We start from the raw sequence: 24203 nt of genomic DNA on the forward strand, positions 1-24203 counted from the left end.
GTAGGAGACCGACCACAAGCAAGAGCTACGGTTGGACCCTTCATGACGCCGAGCTAACACAAGCAGCATAAGTTTAAGTGTCTATTTAGTCTGAAGACAGTGCTTGAGTAAGGACATAGCAGATATATGTTGCCACGCATGATCAACTACAGAACAGACGCAGCTGGACACATCTTTTCATGGTTTTGATTTTCCTTCACAAAGGCTTGTGAAAGCACAGCTCTAATCCCACGCTGCACTCCACTACTCTAAAACAGCCTACAGGTATTATTTCCATTATATTCCAGCAACACCCCCACCATGGAGTGTTAGACACTCCACACTAACAGCCAGCTTTGTGATGTGTGTCGCTGCCGGAGCAATAGGAATAAAAAGACGGCAGACTTCCCGGCACAGTGTGGCGTCGGCGACAGATGGCTGCCATGGAGACGGCCTCGAGAGGAGATAATGAATAGTAGCACCTATGGGAGGTCCCACCTGTAGGGCTGCGCAGGGGCTCTTTCCAACTGAGCGACTGCAGAGAGCTCATGTGAAATTAATCGAATCCAACGCCGAAGCGGTGGAGCGAGGTCAAAACTCACCGACCGGCGGTGTTCTAATACATTTCTGTCACATCTGCCGTTTCATTTCCGCCGTAAGCACCGAGAGACATGCCAGAGCCTGGAAAAAAAAAACAGTTTTATTCATCGCTGTATGCTTTCTTACAAATATGTTGCACACAGAATCAAACAAGCAAACGAATCCCCGCCAGCTACGTCCAGTCCTTCACGATGAGAATTTAAAAAATGACGTCGCTAGGTATCGTGAACTCTAAAGCTAAATTCGTACGCAAGTCATGGAGGATACATCAAGTACTTCAAAACAGCGCTACGTCGTCTCTTCTAGTGGATTTACTAAGTGGCCACTCGTGTAAAGCTGAAGTCATCTAACACTTCTGTTGAGGAGGAACAGCAACCATTAGTAAACATCTCAACGCATGATAAAAGGTCAACATGTAGCACATTTTCATGGAATAAGTGCTTTGAAAATGACATATCATAAACGTATTGGCTTTCACAACTTTATCACAGCAGTTCTTCTTTTACCTTTTCTTTTACCAAATTTGAAAATGTGCCCTTGGTTGTCTACATGTGACCTGCCCAGGCTGTCGCTCACAGACTCATTGACTTTACTATACCTCAACTATCTGTCTATTAATAACTTATTATTGCTGACAGAGCACATATAGACAACCTCAAACTCTACTGACAACTTAGACTCACCGTTTACCAGTGCGGGAGGAAACCAGAGTCCTTACTTTTAGCTCAAGATATGCAACCCCTGCATGTTATTGCATAAGACGTGTCACATCATGACCGCTTAGAAATAAATTAACTTGACACAAAGCCACTAAATATATCAACAGCAGCCCACACAGAAGGCACAGCTCATCAGATGGAGCGTCTTATATGGTCAAAAATAAAGACAAAAACAAAACAAAACACATGGATCCCAAAGATTGTGACCACAAACTGAACCATTTAAAAGGAGTAAAACACACAAATTTACTACTTTATAGGATTTTTTTTTGTTACAAATATCTCCAGCCAAATCAATCTAGCTATGTGACTTTGAAATAAAAGCTAAAGGTTAAATAATTTTGTTTATCATACTTTGCTATGATAGTTTTTAATAAGCAAAAAATGTTTTTGCCATTTAAAAAAAAAAATTGTGGTTCAATCTGTGCAAGTCAACACCTCTGGGATACAGTATTCAAATATGACAGTTGATAAAAAGCCAGAGTGAAATTTTGCAATACTGGATTGTAATATGACCCAAATTGTTTAAATAATTCTCAATTTTTGTATTTAGAGCAAAAACTGTGCATCAGGTATCACCATCATGGATCAGTTCACATTTCTCTGTCGACACACGCGACGACCTCTAAGGCAGAATCAGGCACAAAATACTTCAATTAAAGGTCTGACGACATTAAACGTAGCAGGAAGTGACATGTCACTTTGCAGTTTCACATCAATGTAAACATTCAGGTATATTGCACTCAAGCAGCAGACTCCACGGCGGATCATGTGACAAGTAAAGTGCATCATCACACTCAGAATCTTCAGTTTTCAAACCAGCGTCCTGCACAGTGATTCATCCTGAAGAGGCGACTGCGGGACTGTGTTTTGGCTTCAGTATCGATCAGCGGAGCACTTCAAACAACCTTCCCGTGTTCCCTCGCCTGTGAGGAATGAAAGGCAGATGCTTTTATTTCCTGTTGCAGTCCGACTCTCAAGAGTGTGAGTACAAAAATAATTCTAACAGATTTCAATATTTTTTTTCATGAAATACTACGTTTTGTTTTTTACTTGAAAAGTGATTCACAGGCTGCTTGCCTGGTGTTGGTGATGCTAAAGCTTCTCCCTCATGAGAGCAGAGGAGGTGACGTGCCTCCCTTCACCATCCATTATCACGCTATCGACCGACTTGGGCACTGACCTTGTCACTGCTGGTGGAGTGAGTCGGGTGTGGCTCTCCTGACTCCAGGCTCAGCACGGACAGACCCGAGTCGATCAGTTCTTCTTGAAAAGCAGTTTGGTTAAGCACCATTCATTTGATTTGAAGAGACAGGAAGTGAGGTCATACCTGTGTTTGTGGTGTTGCACTTGGGGATCTCCACAGACATGTCATCCAGCGAGCCATTGGAGATGGAGGCTGGAGGCGTTTCAGTGCTTTTGGAAGCGGGAGAAGACGGGCTTCCCTCCTCCACGACTCGGTCATTATTGACTTTCTGACTTGACTCAGAACCGGCAGAGTTTTGGCCGTCTGTGATTTGGGTGGGCTGTTCGGCGAAGCGGACCTTCTTCTCTGAAGGGCGAGGGGACGAACCTCCTGACTTACCCTGAGTGGAAGCTTCCTCTGTCAGATCGGAGGCTTCACCTGGAGGTTCACTCACAGATGTTCCATCCAAACAAGACACTTGATCTTTCTGGTCTTCACCATCAGCCTCAGTCAGGGCGTCCAGCTCCTCCAGGAACTCTTCAAGTGTCGATTCAGAGACCTGAACGAGCAGATAAGACTGGAGTAACCTGTGGATCTAAGTGAGAGTGACCACCTCTTACCTGCTGCTGACCTTCATCATCCTCCTGCCATCTGAGGAAGGAACAAAGCAAATAAAGGTTCTCCCAGTCTGGTTGCAGCAGTACATGATGAATGAATGACTCACAGAGGAACATCTGCTTCTTCATGCTATCCTCCACACTCACCTCCTCGCACGCCCGGTCAGCCGATCTTTGCCTTTGGCTTTGCTGCTCGTCGCCTGAACGTTTTTAGCGCCTCGATCCTTGCCTTGCTTCTCATGACCTGAGAGAAATAAAGAATGATCATTCAACCTGGACAAAACCAACAGCAGCGGAAGAAAACAGCCGTTGCCAAGTGTCATTTAACACATTACAACAGGAAGTTCAGTAAGAATGAAGCTGGTTTGCAACGTAAAATACACACCTCTTGCTTCAGTGTTTGACTTGTTTTGTCCTTTTCTGGAGTTCCTACCTCCTGAGAATGAAGATGAATCATAAACAAATGTCAGTGAAAATTGTCATTTTCAGGATACAATCGTAGAAAAGCGTCACCTCTTCCCGCTGCCCCCCAGTCTCTGTTCTTCTCAGAAAACCTGCAAGCAGACAGAGAGTGTTGTTTACGTGATGGCTCATTCACATTTCAGGAGTTTGACCTGACATAAAACGAGTCATCAGGACCGGCGCTCTCTCGGAACTCAATCACCTCAAAAACACATTTCCTCCACTATTCCAACTGCTTCTCCAAATAAGGCAAGGCATTTCATCCCGGGTAAAAATAGCCGCGCCTCCCTTGTCTCTTTACATTTTGATGCTTCCTTAAACAGCGCATCAATTCTAGCCAGCACAAGAGCGCGTCTGTTGAAAGAGCAAGCTCTCAGATGAATGAGCTTTGTGTCTCCTCCTCACTTCAGGTTATGTAATTTGATGGAGCAAGCTATTAGGCTATTAAAACAAGTGCGCTCAACACTCATTAGTCAGCTTCAGCAACACGAAGTTCAGATCCCAAACACAAAGATCAGGGAGAAATTCCTTCAAGCAGTTACAGACAGAAAACTTCATTCAATCTCATAGCTGCAAATCTTCAGCTAATAATGATGAAGCTCACACAAAGTTAAGCACTCAGGCATGCTCTTGTCATCAGTTAGCCCCAAAATAAAACTGGCAGAACACTCAGTGTTGGATGTACTGGAGGTCTTACATGTTGTCTGTTTTGTCCATGTCCCACGCTCGCCTCCACTGACCCTTGGAGTTCTTGTGACGTGCTACTCTCTCTCTGTCGATCTGCTCCCGCTCCCTCTTCCACCTCAGGTACTCCTCCTGCTCCTCTTTCGACGTGGGGACGTTCAAGTCTGTGCAGGCCGCAGGGCTCTCCGGCTCCTTTGTCAAACACATGGACACTTCTTAACAAAGATTACGTTTACTTAGAGGGCAAGGCTAAAGTCAGGCCCAGGGGCCATTTGAGGGTCATGATAAAGGTAAAGTCAATGTACATTGTACCACAAGAACAACGTGTTGTGCAACAATATGGGAGCATGGGATGCAGCAGTAACACAATAAACTTCACCTTAAATTCACCCACAAGATGAACAAGTAAAATCTGTTCCGCAATGTTAGCTTTCCGCTAACTTTTTAGACACCCCCCCAACTACTGACCTACTTATTTTAGTTCAACTTGTGTCGCTTCGGCAGCTGGAAACCAACAACTACTCAGGTATTGTGTATTGTAGCACGAGTGTCCAGCAGCAAGTCGATGAGAGTTTCAACTCAACAAAGAGTTCAATGGAATGTTGAATGGAAGTGAAATATTGACATAAGAATGAACATTGAACTTGAAATTCACCAACCAATGTGTCACCTGATCTTCACATAACAATCACTAGCTAACAGACATTAGCTTTTATAAAGTGGAGCTTCACACAGTCTGTGCGGTCATAAAGAACAGCAGCGTCTTCATCCCAAACAAACAGAGCGAAGAGCCATTTCCTGTACTTTCCGGCTCTTACATAAGAGCAATCAGCTGTCTAAATGTAACGCCTAATGGTTTTCTCTCGACTCCAGCGAGCTCGGCTTTGATTACAAAAAGCTTCTTGTGTGCCGACCACGGTTTCAGCGAAGCGTCCCGCCACAATCTTGGCGATAATACTCCCGGAAATGTGCGGCCTACTGTAAATGGTCACCCCCACCCTTTCCCCAAACTGCGCTCCCACCCTAACCTGCTTTATTGATCACGGTGATGAGAGCAAAAAGGAGCACTTGTTAATACAGATGGGAGCTCTGATGCAGGCTTTTTAACACATCAAAAGCCTGTGTGCTCTCCGCGCTGAAGCCCTGCGGCGATCCAGGACTACAAACAGCAGCCGAGCTCACAGGGAATTGTGTAAAAGCAATCTCAAAGTGCTTTTCGAGGATTGTTTTCCTTCTCTCTGCGTAGCTGTCGAGACAGGATTTAAGTGTCTGTGGAAAACAAATCTACATGTCGCCATGATTTCTCACGGCCAAGCTAGAACAGCGAGAGGAACATCGGGTTGTGATGTTCTCCGCTGACGTGAGGACCAATCACAGCCAAGTAAACACTTGTGTCCATTCTGTTTTCCATCTCCTCCCTCTCCACCTGACCCCGAAGGACATTAGCCGCCACAGGGGAGGCTTCCTCTTTCATGTCGCAACACGTAGCCTCCCGCTGCCTCCTGAGCCACCCGGCTAATTGGGTCTTTTCAATTTCGCACCTCCTCATGGCCTCTCAGGGAGTACAGACGGCAGCGCAGGTGGAGCTATGTGCTAATCTTTACTGAGATAAATTTAAGAACTTGCGATTTCCATGCGGGACAGGTACACAAAAAGCCAAAACATGAAGCATTTGGCACCACCAGTACTGCACATACTGACAATTTAGCGTTGAGCATAGGAGGAAACCAGAGTGCCAAAAAACTGGAGGGTCACTCAAGCTAGACTCAAACCTTTCCATTTAATATTTAGATAACTGAGAACCTTATTTTAATTCACGCTGCCTCTTCTAGTTTTTTAAAGGTTATTGTCATTCAAATGTATGAAGAAGAGCAGTATTGAGCCACAGGAATGAGTGACTTTCTTTCTGTCAATTCAGCATATTTGTTAAGCAAAGCAGTTTACAAAGCCGGGAGTCCGACCTTCACACATTATGCAACACATCAAAAAGCACTGTTCTCAGACGCTCGCTGCAACAAAAAGCAGACAAGGAAAGAAACAGCTGAGAGGCATGAACAGCATCACTCGTGGGTCGGCAGCCTTTGAAGCCCCTCCTCCCCAACGCTTCCAGACAGCCGCTTCGTCACATGTCTCGTCTTTGAGACGGCGGTAATAACACGCCACCCAGTCGCGCGGCCGTCAGGGATGGGAACCGCGCGGCGTTTTGCACGACAACATGTTGGCTAGATGGGAGATATTTTTAGTTGCACGTGGAATCTACTTAGGAGACAGCAAGTGATGACTTGACAGCAGACATGATGTTAGTGTGCACCATGTTTGCTCTTCAGAAACCCGCGGCGGCTTTTCAAAGCACTGCTTTCAAGCGGTAAAGGGAAATAAACATGTATAAAGATTGAGCTCAACAGAACACCACAATAGTTGACGTAGTCAAGAGGGAGATTTTGGGTGATGGTAACAGCTATGAAACTGTCTTTGGGCTCCTAAGAAAATGCAGCATGTTGTTAGACTAGCTGTGTCAAACTCAGATCCGGGGCCAAACTGGGCCGGCAAAGTAATTTCAAAGCTCAAAATACATAGAAAACCAAATTGAAAGTTCAAGTGGATCACAGACTGGATCACCAGCAATGTTTGCAATGTCAGGTGTTGTGTGACCTAGTTTGACAGCCCTGTTCTAAAGGGATGGGCAGAATAAATTATAGGGCACAATAAATATATTAGAAAAAAATAACCATAAACATTAAAATATAATCATTAATATAAATAAAATTAGAAATAATTATGGGGTTGGGTACAAACCTCTACTATATTTAATTTCTATTTGATCAAGTGATAACATTTAAAAAACCTTAAAATATCCATATGCATAGAACTTGGGTTTGAAATATAACCTGGCCTTATTGTTAATGTTGCTGTTGACCGAGCCTAACTCAGAATACATTTCTGTTCTCTGGAATTGTGACATTATGCATATAAATACTGCCTAACTGGAGCTTACATCCTGTGAGAAACACTTGTCATTTAACACAATTGTTATGTAACCATTATTATTACTATTGGTTGTTTTTTTTACAATTATAATTGGAAATAGCTTCCCATTACTTTATGAGCTACATTGATCATAAAATTTCACCTACGAGAGGTTCTACACAATCTTTACCTGGAAGAGCTCGGGACTTCTGTGAAGCTCCTCTTTGTGCTTGGAGTCCCCCTGGTGGAGCAGAGAAAAAGACGTCAGGGAACAAAACACAGCTGCGCAATATGACAGTTTCGGAGTCCGACACTGCGCCCTAGTGGACTGAAGCGAGAGTGGAAAAACAATGAGGTCATCGGAGAAGACGATCCGGCTGATGTAATAAAAATAAACCTTCAAAGGAAGTCTGCTCTGGAAACGTAAAATTAGAGGGAATCTTTAATCCCTCGACTGATCAGACTAAGAGGGAGAAAACTGCCTATTCATAAATGACATATATAAATAGTTTTCATTATTGATTTTCATTTATATTTGTCAATGCTGGCTATGACCATTTCTCGCGACACCTGTAGCCAGGTTAACTTTTTCAAGCTTGCTTTCCTTGTGTTTACAGTGTCACTAAACTAAGTTATAGCAGCTATTATAGTGAAGGCAACACATTCTGGACACCAAGGTCGAGACCCCTAAAAGCATCTTGACTCCGTCGCCCGTCAATCTCACTCCTCTTCCCGTCTCACCCTCCCTTCTTCTGGCTCTCAGCCATCTCTGTCCTATTGGCAGCATAATGAGTCTTTTCAGCTGGAGCAGCCAGTTGCATGTTAATGAGATCAAATGGGTCTTTTCGGGATGGTGGGAAGAGTTGAACAATCATGCCGCAGGAGAGCAGACCACTTGAGGGTTTAGGGTGGAGAACCAGGGGGGTCGCAGACAGACGGTGGGCTGGAGACAGGAGTCTCCTCCATCTTTGCACCCCCTACTCCACAGTTCTCTCGAGTTGCGAGATGTTTTACTCTGTTGTCAGGCAGCTGTCACGTGTTTCCTGACACTAAATAACCATATATTTGGAAATATTTCTGCTCTCATATCTTGAACCCCAGCCACTGACGATGGTGACCAGGTCTTTGCAGCTAACAGATGCCACTTCTGTCCGTTTACTCTGTGTGAGTAAAGGCTAGCAAGCCATAAATAAAAGCAACAACACATCATGTTCACAACCGCGCAAGGACCCACACACTTTGCATGTGTGTGCAGGGTAAGGATCCGCCGTCTGGTAATGGAGTGAAAGTGTGTGTGTGTGTCAGTGACGAAGCAGCTGCTCGACAGTCTCTGCGTGCACTGAGGGGGCTGGAGGTCAGTCCGTGTGGCATTTCAGCCAGCAGGCAGGGAAACATGCGCACATGTTTCTGTGTCCAAGCAGACAGACACATTCTACAATTATCTCATTCATAACTTAATAATTCTTATAAATATTTTACAGTTTCTGCCGAGTCATATTACTGTCATAGCTGAAACGTCATTTTTTGTCAAACACTACCCCCATATATTAATATATTTAACACATATCACATTTTTTCCTCTTACAAACATAACAATAATAATACTTTTTACAGTATTCTTTATGTTCAGATGCTATTCTGTAATCTGTTTTCCTTGTTAAATATCTTTTATTAGACAATTACAAATCAATAAATACACATAAAAACAATTGAAATAACATTAGAGATGTTTAGGAAATTTGGGGCTTTAAAATGAAATACTATGGGTGTATTTACCTGATTAATAAATACTTTAATTGAGTTATATTTGCAATATTTCTTTTTTTTTCTTTCTCCGACACAGTATATTGCACTCTGGTAAGAAAAAAATCTCCCTCTAACTACTTTGTCAATCTTTTGTCTCTGCGGTGGATGGTTAGCAAAAAGTAAACAATGCTCTCAGTTAAACTCTATTAAGAGGAGATGCTCTATTATCATCCCTTCATCCTTAATCTCCCTCCAGTCAGCAGCAGTCCTCCCCCCGTCTGCTGCTCTTTTGTGTGGCACCACTGCAGGGGTGTGGCCGGTGAACATGTCTGACATCTATGTAAAGCAGGTCCAAACCACCGGGGAGCACAGCGGGGAGTGAGAGCGGAGGCTGTCCGTGATCGGTCAAGTGTAGCGTGTGTCGGATCCAAACCTGCGCTGCCGTGTCTTTCTTTGACATGTGATGCGGCTGCTTCCCTCGGCCGTGTGACTCGCCGCGCCTCGTCTGTCCCTCATTAGCACAGCTCTTGACATCTGTGGAGTCGGGCCTCAGTTCCGGCACTTCACTCACCACTCTCTTACCCTGGGAAGACAGTGACTAATGAAACTTAATAAATGTGTCTGTGTATACTCTGCATCCTGTTTACAGAAAGTGAAGCATAAAGTGAAAATACTTCTCAATTAACAATAAATACTTTCTTCCCTTTTAGAACCAGTTGGAGGTTATTTGAAGGCAGCTAGGTGCTTGGCTACCTTCACATATGCTCATAAAGTTTAAGAGGAGCAGTGTCAACTGAGACTCAGAGTAGAGCTCAGAGAGTCCAGTCAGTTGGGAAACAAAATGTTACATTTCCAGCCTCCACCATGCCTAAACTAGATGTGTCAACAACCCATTGACAGCAACTATATCTCACCTTTTTACCAGTCATGGTGACCACCAGCTGCTTCTTCTGGCCCCTGCCGACACTAGGTGGAACTCCATCACTGCCTTCAGACCCGAACTTCTGTTGCCCTTTCCCCACCGGTGACCCACTGCTGACTGGCTTCGTCACCACCACGCGACTGTCCTGCTCACAAACACAAAGAAACAACATCAGCCGTCTGTAAATTTATTTCCAAAATTACAATTTCCTGAAACATTTCAAAATGCGTCAACATATTAAAATATATTGTCTAGCTGTTGTTTTTGGATCTTATTTATTGATGCAGAAAAATCTTCATGAACAAAATTCTAATGAATAAAAATTAATATTATGCAAAAACACAAAGAAAATTATGAAAAACAAAATATTAAATCAAATAATTATATGAAAATACTTCTATTTTTACTTAATAATTATTTTAACTTATTTTAACTATTTATTTTAACTTACTTTACTTGTAACTTTGTAATACACTTCACAAAGTAAAAACAGTGTTTCTCTAACATCTCTTTTAGGATATTTGCTTATGTATAAATCTTGTAAAACATGAATTGTGGGGGTGAAAACACAGATATAAATTTTAAGTTAAGCTAATAATTAATAATACTATAATAATACAATATTTAGAAACAACAGAAGGAAAGCTGAAAGTTAAATGCCCAGCAGTTGCTGTCTCACGTCTAATTTAATGCTCTAATTGTTTTATTTATACAACTAATTTTACCATAACATCCATGATTACACTATCAGGATGTGAAACAGCTGTTTTAGTCGATTCATTGTGACAGATCTGGCAACACAAGTGCAGCCTGAGGCCACTAACACACATCTATATTTTACTATATGAATTCAATAGTCCTTCTAATACAGTTTGTCAGAAGGTTGGGGCAACATGACACCTCAGCAGTAGAGATGGCAATAAACCCATGGCCTTTCAAATATTATTAGCCGAGCTACGACTGCTATTTTTGCTCTGAACTGGTACTGAATCTGAATTTCTGAGTAACTGAGCTGTCTTAGCTCACGCACAGACTCACACTGATGGATTTGCTGATGGTGATGGTGAGGTCATCGGCTTTGCCCTTTCGATTGTGCAGCGCCATTCCTTCTTCCTCGGCCTTTTTCTTGTCTTCTTCTACTTCCTGAACCAAAGCAGGCAGCCCATCAAAAACATTCTGCAGTCAGTGGACACGGACTGCGGTAAACGCCCCTCACCTTGTACCGTCTCATGAGTGCTTCATTCTTCCTGCGGAGAGCCTGGATCTTCTTGTCCAGCTCCAGGTCCCGCTCATGGTCTCGTTTGGGCGCCGTGTCAGTGGAGATCTGAGAACAGACAATAGTCACAGGATGATCACAGGAGTCATCATCTGCTGATGAAGCTCTGCGGTCTACAAAAGGTCCCGGTCTGGTGTGAGAACACACCATGCTGTTGCCCCCACAGATGGAGCATTCATTACTCAGCTCAGTTACACGCAGAGAATGCATATGCAGAGCATCCCAAACATCTCGGCGTGGTCAGCAGGGCGAGCCTCCTCACTCTCAAGAGGCCTCTGAGCGAGGCAACAGGAGAGCATGTGCTCTCGTGGAACAGCACATCAGTGTGATACAACAAAATGGATATCGGGGGTGCTGCCTCTGGACTGAAGCATAACTGAGGGGCACTAACAAGCAGCTTCTATGTACAGGGTTAACTGTCATACGTCCAAAATATCCACCGGTGTTGTCGCTTTCAAAGAGAAAACAACCAGCTTCCAAGCGCATGGCCCAGTGGAGGTCAGCAAAGGCGTTGGAGCAGAATGCACTGGAAATGAATGTTGTGGTTGGATCCAATTACCCTTCTCTTTATGTAAATGAGCCAAAGAAAGAAAGCACCAGAGAAACTTTCTCTCCGCTAGATGAAGATCTGACACTTTTCTTTGTGGCAGAACGTATAGGTGTAAGTCCCACAATGTACCGCAACAACTAAAGTGGTAAATTCAGCCCAAAACTGTTCAGCCCCGTCGTGTGATACCGTCTTATACAGCAGCCGCACGTGTCCCTGTGTCAGGCCTGGCTGTAGCAAAGGTGATGACAGGCTGCTGGTGTTTGTTTCTGTGTGATATCACAAGCACGGTGACTCAGTGCAGGAGAGAGAAGATGCGATCGTGACTGCAGGATGGACAGAAAGGATCGGAGGCTTTTCCTATCATCAGTTGGGCGGGTTGTTGTTTATAATCCCAGCTGCACCTTTCTTTAAAGGCTCAGATCCTGATTCAGAATGTCAAACCTGTTTGCAGAGTGCTCAGAGAGAAGTCACTCATGGAGGAAGAGGCAGACTGGAAAGTAGTTAGCTCACAGCTCTTAGTTGTCCCGGTATCCAAACATAACAAAACATGAGGACACGCCACTAAGAATAGAGCAACACGCTGCTGACTCCAAATCTAAGTGAGGCCTGGGAGAGTTGTCCGAGGATCCGAGGGTCGCTGTTTGTTATTGAGCAGCAGAAACACAAAAATAAAGAGAGGCATGAGGTCTGCCGAGGGACATAAAGAAAGAAGAGGGTTGGGTCAGAAGAGAGACATTTCTCTCCCCTCGGCTGAGAGCGAAAGCACATCGCAGACAAGTGAAACGCAGCAGACAAACCTGCAACAGAGCAGAAACTACACACTCACGGGTCTGTCCATGTCAGCGGTGGAGGCGAGGCAGGGGCCAGGAGCGAGGCGGCCGGAGCAGCGGGCAGGGCTGCTGCCTGGAGTCCACGATCATGCCTCGATCACAATGAGCCAAGTTGGGCAAAAAGCCAACATATCCAGCGAACGCACAGTGCTTCCCTGTTAACAGATTTCACACAGCCCACCCGCCTGTCCTCCCTCTCTCCCTGTCTCTCTCTAACCCTCCCACCCTCCTGCACATATGCTCTGTCAGCCTCTCTCTCTCTCCTCCGGCACTTGCTCATTCCCCTCCTCTGGTATAAAAGTACAAGAAAGTCTTACATTTTTTTTCTTTTCTATTAATACTTCCTTGTCTGAGGCAACTTGAAGAATCCACTTAGAGAGAGGAGACTGTTATGTATCACAAAGGCTGTGGCATCGTCACAGAAAAAGGACAGTGCATCACTGCCAGGCAATAGCTACAATGTTGACCAACATTGTAGCTATTGTGACTGACCACGACTCTGAGCTTACAGCCCTGATCCTCCCACACGTTTACCAGAGGACCTGCTAGTCTGCCAGCATGGATGGTCAGACACCGGTCCTTCTTTTTCTGCCACTCAACACTCAAATTCAGTAAGTAGGAACAGGTATAGAAATGGATGGTTGTCCATACAAAATGAATTGGCATTACTGAAGAGAAGAATTTTCAGTCAAAAGATAGAACATTCCCTTCATACCAGTTTATTCTATGTACAGAAGGTTCCTACTAATCTCCACACTACACAAGAAGCAGTGACCTATTTTTTTTCCCGTCATGTTTATTTACGTCTATTTTTGCAAGTACAAAACAAAATAAACAAAACCCATCAACCTCTGTAAAGTGGGCAAGAGTTATGTACAATGTTTAGTTGCCATGAAGCAACAACATAGTCTCACAGCAAGAAGATGTCGGTGATTCAGCAGGTGTGAGAGTGTCGCCCACTCTTACCTTAGAGAGCTGGGAAAAACAGGCATCATAGTCTTCTAATTTCAGCCAGTGCACATAGTTGTCTGCTGACACAAGAATGAAGCTTAAAAGCACATATCGACACATAAAGGTCAAATGTTTGACTCATCGTTCCTCCCCAGAAACTAAAATTTGTTTTTCATTGATAATAAATATCAAAACACTACACTATTCTAGACACACCGAAATCGTATTTTCACATCTAAATATGTGAGCACCACCGAATCGCAATACAAAACCCTTTCCACACAAATTATCAAATATAGTTCTGCGTCGCTTAATATTGGCGTCAGCGTTAGCGTGTTGGCTACAAGTTAGCATCTCGGAGTCAACCTTAGTAGTTGAATTATCGTCTGACAGGACTGTCAACAAAACATTTCGATGCATAATTTAATCGTAAAAATCACTAATATAAAGAAAGAAAGCAGTGGGAACAACAATATAGTATTAATTAATATATTAAACCTTAACAAAATTAACGATTAGCTTATGCTTCTATCCTGAGTACATGACATTGAAGTCCAATATTAAACAGAAACAAGTTTAAAATATTTGTATACTTACAAATTGGATAATTATTATGAACACATTACCATATTTTTTCAGCTTTTTTTTAATGCAGCTGTATCCACAAGTCCAACTCCCATGATTCCTTTGTATGTTTTGAGTCGCATAAAATAGGAAAGCAAACTAAAATAAACGTTTTGAGGGATAATGTAAACAAAGCGCGCTTGCATTGAGCATTATCTTTTAAACGGTCAAGACGTTTTAACAATATTAAATCCGTTCACCACTTTTCACCACTAGAGGCCAGTGTACGCACACAACGCTGAAAGTCGCCATGAGCGACTTTCTTTACTCATGAATAACCGCTGTGTTTAGCAGCTTTATCGAATGGTATTCTCTCACTTGACCTTAAAAAGAAAACAGTAAAATAAGTAGAGGTTAGATAAGTCATTACTATATAATGTCTATTACAGAAATAAATCCTAAAACTATAAATCAACAGAAACACAAACATGTTTTCTTTATTGAGCCGGAGAACAAATGATTCACCTTTTTTTAATGGAAACACTTAAGACTCATGTTGGTTCATCTTGAACAGACTCGGTTCAGTGGGATCTAAAACAATGGGAAGTGTCAGCAGGACATTTGAAACAGCGAAGCTCCTCAACGTGGCAGTTTTGGTCAGGATCAACTATTTACAGAGAGGAGCAGCTCAGCTAGAGGAAGTACAGTAAATGCCGCGCCTGGTGAGAGAGGAGAGAGAGAAGAAACGTAAGGTGTGGATCAAATGCAGGTTTGAGTTGGGCGACTTCTCAGCGTACTCTGCGCTGATTTAGAAGAGTCCGTTGACTTGTTCCGTCTCAGGATCCAGGTCGATGTCGTAGAAGCAGGGCCTGGTGGGCAGACCCGGGATGGTGGGCATCTGGAATCAGAAGGCAGGTGTTTATTACAGTGTAATGATGATTTTCATAGAGGCTTTTGTTCAAAAGAAAACAGTCAAAAGAGGAGCTCACCGTGCCAACTAGAGGGAAGAGGAAGCCGGCACCGACGCTGGCCCGGATGTCTCGGATCGGCAGGATGAAACCGGTAGGCACGCCTTTCTTGTCGGCCTCGTGAGAGAGCGACAGGTGCGTCTTGGCCATGCACATCGGCAGGTTCCCAAAACCCTGTGAGGTGCAATCACACAGGCACATGTTAATGGTGTTTGGAGTTAGAAACACTCTTTTCAGAAGTCGCTCAGCGAGAAGAAACCTGTTTGGTGTAGAGCTCCACTTTGTGCTGAGCCTCCGGGAGGAGCTCAATGTCGTCTGCGCCATAGATTTTTTGGGCGATTATTCGGATCTTATCAGCAATGGGGAGCTGAGGGGAGACAAAATAAAAAGTAAAATACAAACAGTCCAGTGACAGTAGCAGCTCAAAGCCTGTGGGGCCATGGTGCGGCACTTACATCTAAATCATACAGGAACTTAAAGTTGCTGGGCGTTTCGGAAGCTCTCTGCACAGCCTGACCCAAAGCAACAGCTCCAGCGCCACCCTCTGCCCAGTGTGTGCAACGCACTGCATCGAAGGCTCCGGCTGTTTTAGCGACACTGCAGACCAGGTCCAGCTCGGCCTCAGTGTCGGTCCTGCAGGACAGTGGTTTAATGAGAGCGAGAAGCTGCAGATCCTTTAGAAATATTCTTCTACATTTATTTATTCCGACTTCAGCTATATAACTATATATATATATAGTTATATATATATATATATATATAGTAGAATTTGAAGTAAATAATGTCAAATTTTGTAAGCAAGTTCATGAAGCAATGTTAAATGAGATGTTTATCCATGAAGATGCGCAAAACTTTGTTGTTGTTTTTTTTTACTGTTTTAATAGTTCCTGCTTCACCACGTAGTGAGATTGACCACACTCACCCACCAGAGATCTGCAACATCAATACACCTACTTGAAAGCGTTGACAGCCACCACCACGGGAACCCCAAAGTGCTTTGCGTTTTCAATCTGCTTCTTCATGTTGCTGCAGCCATTCTCCAGAAGCTCCAGGTTCTGCCGACATGAGCAGAGATATTCATTCATAAACACAACACATCAAAGTATCATTCTCACACACTACAATATTAGAAATAGCTGTAAAAACGTTTTGAATGAGTGTAAAGGTTTGTATATGACGTGAAAGGATCTAAATCTGTTACCTCTTCAACATATTCCTTTGGCAGCGGCATCCCAGCGGTGACCTGTGAACAAGAAAGTCCATCTTGTGGTCAAATAATGCAAAGGCAGAAGGAAACCGGTGGATGATCTTGCACTAGGACTCACTGTCGGTCCTCCTCCGTGCATCTTCAGTGCTCGGACCGTCGCCACCAGCACCACCACGTGAGGCCGCAGCCCTGAATATCGGCACTTGATGTTGAAGAACTTCTCCATGCCAATATCGGCGCCGAAGCCAGCCTCAGTCACTGTGAAGAGAGCAGAGCAGATTTGTATCCACTGCAGATTTTACTTTAAGTTAGACGACAGAAAACTATCGAGAGAGTCTTCTTACCCACAAAACCGTCGGGTCCCACCAGCTTCAGAGCGATTTTGTCGGCCAGAATGGAGGAGTTGCCGTGGGCAATGTTGGCGAATGGGCCAGCATGGACAAACACCGGCGTTCCCTATGGAAGCAGCAACATAAAGGTTCTTTTAAGGAATGAACTAGAAAGCACCTCAAACCGCCTGCTGTCTGTTTGAAGTCAAAACACATTCTGATGCCTTCTTCCACTCACTTCCAACGTCTGCATCAAGTTGGGTTTGATAGCGTCCTTCATGAGGACAGTCAGAGCGCCGCACACACCCTGTCGGGACCAGAGAACAGAAGTTCACACGAGGGTCTTAGCACTACTGCCAGAGCAGGGTCACTGACCAGGTCTTCGGTGGTGATGGGGACACCCCCTCGGCTGGTGGCCACCACCATCTTGGCCAGGCGCAGGCGCATGTCCTCCAGGCTGCTGGTCAGAGCCAGGACAGCCATGATTTCACTGGCCACCGTGATGTCAAACTGGCACTGGAGATCAAAATAACTTCATATTAGTTTGTGACTGTAATAACCATCTTACCATTTTGTGTCTTGCAGTAAATGATTTGTTGCATTTCAACCAAAAAAGCCGTTTTTAAACCCAAAATATCTATTACTATTATGATTATTGAATGTATCAATTCAATATCTTGGCGGCAAGAAGCTTGTTTGCCTGTTAAGATCGATATATTAGTCACATTGTTGTTTAAAATGAGAGAAAAAGTGGCACCTTATAGCCTGGAAATTATGGTTCATAGCATCTTATATAATTTTAGTACATTTAAAATGCTAATACGTTTATATTCTCAATCCTAATATTTATACATAGCATTTTAGAGGTTTTTGGGAGGCGGTGAAAGCTCCACTCAGCTTCAGGACAGAGGGAGTTCAAGTGTTCACTTCTTCTTTTATGATTTGCAGAATTACTTTCTCTATTTATAACTTTTTCTCCACATAAAGTAATTACCGTAATTTCCGGACTATAAGCCGCTACTTTTTTCTCGCGGTCTGAACCCTGCGGCTTATAAAACGATGCGGCTAATATATTGATTTTTACAGGGATATTCCAATCAATCGGCCACCGATTATGAAAGGCTGAACTGGTTGTGATCTGTGAATGCCGACCACTGCCTGTCATTGCCGGTCACAGAATCCGATCACATGTGACAGCAGCCGTTCTGATGAGGCACCGCCCGCGGTTTGTGATGCGTCCGCTCCTCCCTCCCGACTCGCCACTCGCTTGGCAACGCCGTGTCTAACGCGGAAGCTTTTTTCAGTCTGTCATGTCAAGTTTGCATCCTGCAGCACATGCACGTTAAAAGGCATCAACGCCACGGATTCAATACGATATTTAAAACACCAGCACTTGACGGAGCACAGAGTTTTCTGGGGCTCATGAAAGTGAAACTGCAGGAACCAGCGGTCACTCGTGACACTCGCCGGTCTGAGCGTGACGTTCAGAAAAGCATATTGCCCGAGAAATAATCATTAATTTCACCGCGCCAGATGAGCAGCCTTTCTCAGGTGTCGTTTTAAGACGGAATCAACCGCGGCCGAATCCGCTGCAGTCTTGTGTGTGTCAGATGCAGCGTTCGTCCAGAGTGAGAACTTTCATGAAAGAGGTTGAAGACAGCTGCTTCAGCTGAGTGCTCTCCCTGTCTCTCGGGGCATCCCGAGTTTTTAGAGTCTAATGAGCATGCTCTTTGCTGGCAAAAATATTGAGCTTCGTCACATCAAACCGATGACATCACGGCCGTTTTATTTACCTTTAAAGCGCTCAAATTGCGCTGTTTTCGCCCGCGTGTCTGCAGCTCTGCTGACAGAGACGATCTACTGGAGGGTGAAAACAGCGCTTTCTGAACACTTTAAATGTAAATAAGATGTGAGGAGTTCATGACTGGAGTTCAGAACATTGGCAAGATTGTTTCATGAGTCAGTCTCGACACTGGACCCCGTTTTCAAAACTAGTACTAGAGGATCGCTAGAAGTGATCCTCATGCATTTTCTGTGGTGCAGACAGCAACGGTGCGCGCGGCTTATAGAGCGGTGCGGCTTATGTATGAACAAAATCCATTTTCCTTCTTAGATTTGGTGGGTGCGGCTGATATTCCGGTGCGCTCTGTAGTCCGGAAAATACGGTAATCTTTTTTCAGAATGTGTCGCTGATATTCAAAAGTGAGAAACATATTTTAACTTCTAGTTTGGGGAAAAGAAGAACAGATGTGTTGACCTCTCGGGTGTGTCCTTTCTCAGTAGGCGATTGGCCGATGGTGATCTTCCTCAGGAACCGATCGTTGGTGTCCAGCACTGAACGGATGAAAGCAAAGTCATCACTCTAGCTGGACGGGGCTCAGGAGTAGAGAAGGTGAGACTCATTTCTTACCTCTCTGCCAGGTGACTGAGCTTGGGTCAATGTCCAGACGAGCAAAGCGGGCGACCTCTTCCTCTGTCAGGGTGGTCGGGTCAGTTTTGTCAATGCCCAGTTTCTGCAGTGATGAATAAACATTTTTTTAAAACCTGCTTTTAAACCTGCTTTAAAAAGCTCCTACTTTTACCAATTGTATGGCTCATGAAAAAAAAACATATTTTGGGGGGGTAAAAAGACTTCAACATGCGTACTATTTACTTTTCAAACCATATTTCCACACCGTATTGCCTACAGTCTGAAGGTCATATATGGGGCCAGTGCTGCACTTTGAGCGCTTAATGTAAATAAAACACCTACGATTACATTGATCTGCTTGTTTGCCTGTAAAGATCCATATATTAGGCACATTGTTGTTTAAAAGTAGAAAAAGTTGTGCTTATAGTCCAGAAATTACAGTTTATAACATCTTATATCAATGTAGTGCATTTAAAAAGAATGTTAATAGGCTTATATTTCCATTCCTAACGTTTATACATTGCATTTTAGAGGCTTTTGGGGGATGATGAAAGCTCGATCTGAGCCTTGCTGTCACCTTCAGTCTGTTGATCTGGACCGGAGAGAACTTCCTCTGTCCTCCACTGAGTGGCACCAAACGATTGAAAAGAGCCTTTAAAAAAGTTTAAAATCAACGTTATTAGCATAGAAAATGTAATATTTTCCGAAAGCGAACGAGGGCTGTGGCGCCACCTTGTCAGTCTGAGTGGCCTCGTGGAACATGCGAGCGTCGATGGCGGCGGCCACCAAATTGTTGGCGGCTGTGATGGCGTGAATGTCACCTGTCAGGTGGAGGTTGAACTGAAACACAAATAGTCAGATGATCCAGCGTCTTATCGAGCAAACAAAGCCGTCATCTACCTCCTCCATCGGGATGACCTGAGAGTATCCACCTCCTGCAGCGCCACCTGCATACAGAACACGAAATTGCAGCGACCGAAACCAATATTGGACAGGTTAAAGGAAGCGGAGTGACGTGCACCTTTAATGCCGAAGGTTGGTCCCTGTGAAGGCTGGCGCACGTTAGCAAAGACGTTGAGCTTCATGTGAGCGCCGAGCGCTTGGACCAGGCCGATGGTGGTGGTGCTCTTCCCCTCGCCAAGCGGGGTGGGGGTGATGCTGAAAGGCTTTGCTCATTAATACCTGGAACCACACTGCTTCACCATTTCTGACCACATACCCGGTGACCACCACGTATTTCCCATCGGGTTGCCCCTGCAGACGCTTGATGATGCTCAGCTGCACTTTGGCCTTGGTTTTTCCATAGAGCTCCACCTCATCGGACAGCAGACCGACCTCTCGTGCCAGCGCGTCGATGGGTTTGGGCACGCACGAGCGAGAAATCACAATGTCGCTGCAGACAGTCAAGTGACCGGAAAGTTACCCACGGAATGTCCAGGATAGGTTTGATGCTGGTTGCCATGGAGACGAACCTCGGCACCGGCTTCACCAGGTTCAGTTTGGTGTAAGAGATGCTCCACTTTCCAGGCTGATGGCTGTCCAAGAACCTCTTTGCACTCAGCACCGTGTTCTGCAAATCATTTTCAGTGGTTAAAATAAAAGCGCCTGCAACGCCACCTACTGACAAATAAATAGAATTGCAGCTTCATAAAGCCATACTTTTTTAGAAGAAGAATCTCAATAGATTTTTTTTATAGTTTCACCAAATCTAAGTTGGTTACATATAAACCATGATATTAACTTACAGCCATCAGCATAGCAACCGTCATAGGCCCCACGCCGCCGGGCACTGGTGTGATGAAGCCAGCCTGCTCTTTGGCGGAGGCGTAGTGGACGTCTCCCACCACTCTCTTCCCGCTTGCCTTCGTCTCATCTGCAAACAGAGATGCTCTAACTAGTGATCACAGATGAAGGACGTGAAGGCTGAAGATGAACAAGAACCTGGAACATGATTGATGCCACAGTCGATGACCACGGCGCCCTTCTTGATCCACTCGCCTTTCACCATCTCGGCCTTCCCGATACCGACCACCAATATGTCTGCTTTGCTCACCTGATAAACAGAAGATAGCCTGAACACACCACTTGAGGGATGAAGGAGAACTGGAGAGGTTTGGACTTCATGGACGGAAAGACATTTTCTCTCCATGTTTAGCTATTAAAGGCCTAAAAGCTTCACCTCTCCAGCGAGATCAGCAGTTTTGGAGTGGCAGGTGGTGACAGTAGCATGGTTCCACAGAAGAAGGTCGTGCATGGGGGCGCCCACAATCTTGCTGCGGCCAATCACCACGGCTCTCTTTCCCGCCACGGAGACACCTGCGACGAAACAGGACCAAAGTCATCTTCTTTAATTATTTACTCATCTACTCATGCCACTCCTTGGTGGAGGCTATTATGCAACAGTGAGAGGAAATTCAACTGTTATGAATGGATTTCTAGACTAAAGGTCATGCACCGGATCAAAATAGGATTAAATACCAGTCTGTTGGATCAGCTCCATGCAGCCGTTAGGGGTGCAGGGGATGAAGCAGTCGCCAAGATCGCCGCGAGAGAGTTTCCCAGCGTTGATGCTCGTGAGGCTACGAAACACAGACACTTCTTAGTGACAGGATATTGCGCCCAAAAAGTGATGCACCTACCCATCCACGTCCTTCTCTGGGGCCACGGCGTTGGTGACCTTCTCCGTGTCAATCTTGTGAATGGAGTCGAGGGGCAGCTGGACGATCAGACCGTGGATGGACGAGTTCTCGTTGACTTCCGTGATGCTATGGAGGATCTGCAGAGCAAAAAACAGCAGTCACTCCCAAGCTGCTATCCACCTGGATCAAAACCATGACCTCACCTCCTCCTCTGTGGCAGTTTTGGGAAGTCGCATGTGAGTAGCATTGATTCCAATCTAGAAGATTTGTTCACACTTTTTATTCATTTGCGAAATAATTTCGGTCATTATCATGACCATGTCATGTAAGACACGAGACTAGAGTGTACCTCAGCTGCAGCCTTGATCTTCATACTGATGTAGAGATTTGAATCATCTCGGTCCCCGACCTGAGAAGCAAAACAGTGTCACTCAAAAATCAATATTTAGAGCAGTGATTCTAAACACCAGGGCCGGGGCCCATGGTTGGGCCGCGAGCGCCTACTAGAGCACTACAGTTGTTTTTGTTTTACACCTTTGGGCCACGAGACGCTCAGTTTTAATACATTAGCCACGTATGGTGGCAGTAGTGTGGGACTGAATTGACTTGACAGCTGCAAATCTGTCATAGTCACTAACTACGTTGAAGCAGTTTTGAAAATGTAATAGAATATTTTATGGCGATTTAGACTTTACTTATATCGTCTTTGGAGTTTAAATAAAATATACTATTTTTATTATAGCATCTATCAACATGGTTTTATTATATTTATATTATTCTGAATTATACCGTCTTTCCAATTTTCTCAACAGTTTGCATCAAGTGTATTTTTTTCTTTTTTTCTTTAGTAAAGGGAAAGGTGGGCCCCAAGATCGAAAAGGTTAAGAACCCCTTATTTAGAGCATATTTACGATTCAAAACTAAGAGCTACACACAAAAAATGTTGCCGCACAAAGTGTGTATTTACCTGTAAAACTACAAGTCCAGGTCTGAAGTTTGGATCCTGAAGCTTCATCTTCTCAACATCCTTCTTCAGTCGCTCCCTCACCTGACTTAAGACCGAAGAATAAAACAAAATAAAAGTCAGAAAGTCAAGTCTGGGTTGCTTGAGTGAGTTCACCCTCACGGATTTTATGTTCTTCTTTGCGACCAATTTGAACATGTTGGACTTGACTCCTCCGTTTTAACTGTGACCTTGGGTTTACAGTACAATACAGTATAATCAAATATTCGCTCTTATCTCAGCACTTATCCAGCTGCATGACAGTGGGATAAATGAGAGGCACAACAGAGGAATGATTGATTAACTAGTCAAGAAGTCAAACAGAAGAGAGAAGCAACATTCTAGATTATCCCTATTTACTTAAATTCTTCATTTGAATGGGAGAATGTAAATAGGCTAACGGCTTACACACGTTGCTGTAAACATAACAAGGAAGTAGCTTTCGTAAAGAACATTTTAATCCAGACAATTTCCTTCTAATGACTTCAATAATCATAATTTTCATAATCAAATTTTTTTAAAAGTGGCATGGAAAACCAAAGAATAATACACGACACAGCGAACCTGCAAATGATACCGATACAATGACCTTTACGGACAAAATGGGAAACACCACGGAGGAATTTGTTTGTTCATGTGACACAAAGATAATCTCAGACACAAGTTCGAGCTTCATCTTAAACTCCACGCTGAACTGTACCTAACATAAAGACTTTATTTGCTGACAAGTCCAAACAGATGACAGTAATATTTTTACAGTATTTTTTTAACACTATTCCATCTCAGAAGCTGAACTGAAAAGGTCTCCAGAGGGTTTTTCCTGACATGAATTACGCTAATGAGAACCAACCGGAGAAGCTAACAGTCTGCGTGCTGTCAAGTCTTGTGACCAGCACATGCATCCTTATTTCCTACTTCACGCGGCCAGGTTTCCGTCAAACCTGAACGTGCCACAAAATTGGACTTCACATTTGAAATACTAAATAACGCTTGTGCAACGGCCAAACACATCGCCTGAGGTCAATGGACAGAAAGAGGGGGCAAAGGTCAGAGCAGGTCTGGGGTAGCATCTTACATAATACAGAGTAATGGCATTTTTTTGAATAAAATATAATATGATGCATTCACTTGCAGTAATAAAAACAATATATGATCGGATGTCGTAACAGATGTGCATTTCATTCACGTGGTCCGCCTTTCGTTATATCGAACAACTTTCTGCAGCGTTCAACACTTTCGCTACAATTATTTTTTTAAATAACTCGCTCACATATTTCACTTATTTAAACAGCATTCGTGTAGTTTCTGATGAAATTAGCAGTTGGGTTAGCGACCACATGTTTGGCTGCGCACTTCATTCAAAAAAAGTTGCGCATGGTTTAAAAACTTCAAAACAAGCGGCGACTTACGCAGAAACCTCTTTGCCGCTGATGATCTGCGCTGACATCTTCAAGTCCTGACAGTTGGTGTGAAGCTGCTGGTCTCTCAGAAAGAAAGCGACGAGTGGCCACTTCCCAAAACTGAGGTTCGGGCTCAACGTAGCTGCTCTGAAAGCAGGCGCAAGCGCTATTCACCAAAGAGAGCGCTACGCAAA

General features: G+C 44.1%; 2 protein-coding genes across 4 annotated transcripts; both read right to left on the reverse strand.

Annotated features, from left to right (window-relative positions):
- Positions 1-659: 659 nt before the first annotated feature.
- Positions 660-14025, reverse strand: LOC128747455 (coiled-coil domain-containing protein 9B). Of its 3 annotated transcripts, none has more exons than XM_053845347.1 (14): positions 13505-14025; positions 11099-11206; positions 10921-11025; positions 9875-10027; positions 9394-9543; positions 7405-7455; positions 4261-4439; positions 3615-3655; positions 3487-3537; positions 3249-3345; positions 3105-3135; positions 2629-3043; positions 2482-2561; positions 660-2224 (listed from the first exon to the last, which is right to left on the reverse strand). In XM_053845347.1, the coding sequence occupies exons 1-14, from the start codon at positions 13607-13609 to the stop codon at positions 2198-2200; spliced, it is 1593 nt and encodes a 530-aa protein (XP_053701322.1). In that variant the 5' UTR covers positions 13610-14025; the 3' UTR covers positions 660-2197. The 3 variants fall into 3 exon arrangements, with proteins under 3 accessions (XP_053701322.1, XP_053701321.1, XP_053701323.1); XM_053845346.1 differs by having other exon boundaries at positions 2482-2564; positions 13505-14024; XM_053845348.1 differs by lacking the exon at positions 13505-14025 and adding an exon at positions 12535-13495 and having other exon boundaries at positions 2482-2564.
- A 504-nt stretch (positions 14026-14529) lies between these two features.
- Positions 14530-24157, reverse strand: mthfd1b (methylenetetrahydrofolate dehydrogenase (NADP+ dependent) 1b). The gene is made up of 28 exons (XM_053845345.1): positions 24019-24157; positions 22574-22658; positions 21956-22015; positions 21810-21863; positions 21607-21743; positions 21446-21546; positions 21147-21283; positions 20909-21020; positions 20713-20840; positions 20440-20537; positions 20187-20360; positions 19989-20125; positions 19868-19914; positions 19700-19807; positions 19545-19619; positions 18968-19070; positions 18815-18891; positions 16933-17073; positions 16796-16864; positions 16573-16684; positions 16347-16486; positions 16223-16264; positions 15976-16076; positions 15477-15654; positions 15281-15388; positions 15043-15195; positions 14851-14951; positions 14530-14772 (listed from the first exon to the last, which is right to left on the reverse strand). Exons 1-27 carry the CDS (start codon positions 24054-24056, stop codon positions 14862-14864), a joined length of 2805 nt encoding a protein of 934 aa, XP_053701320.1. The 5' UTR covers positions 24057-24157; the 3' UTR covers positions 14530-14772; positions 14851-14861.
- Between the last annotated feature and the right edge of the window lie 46 nt (positions 24158-24203).

Source organism: Synchiropus splendidus, chromosome 16, assembly GCF_027744825.2.
Source record: "Synchiropus splendidus isolate RoL2022-P1 chromosome 16, RoL_Sspl_1.0, whole genome shotgun sequence".
Lineage (NCBI taxonomy): Eukaryota > Metazoa > Chordata > Actinopteri > Syngnathiformes > Callionymidae > Synchiropus > Synchiropus splendidus.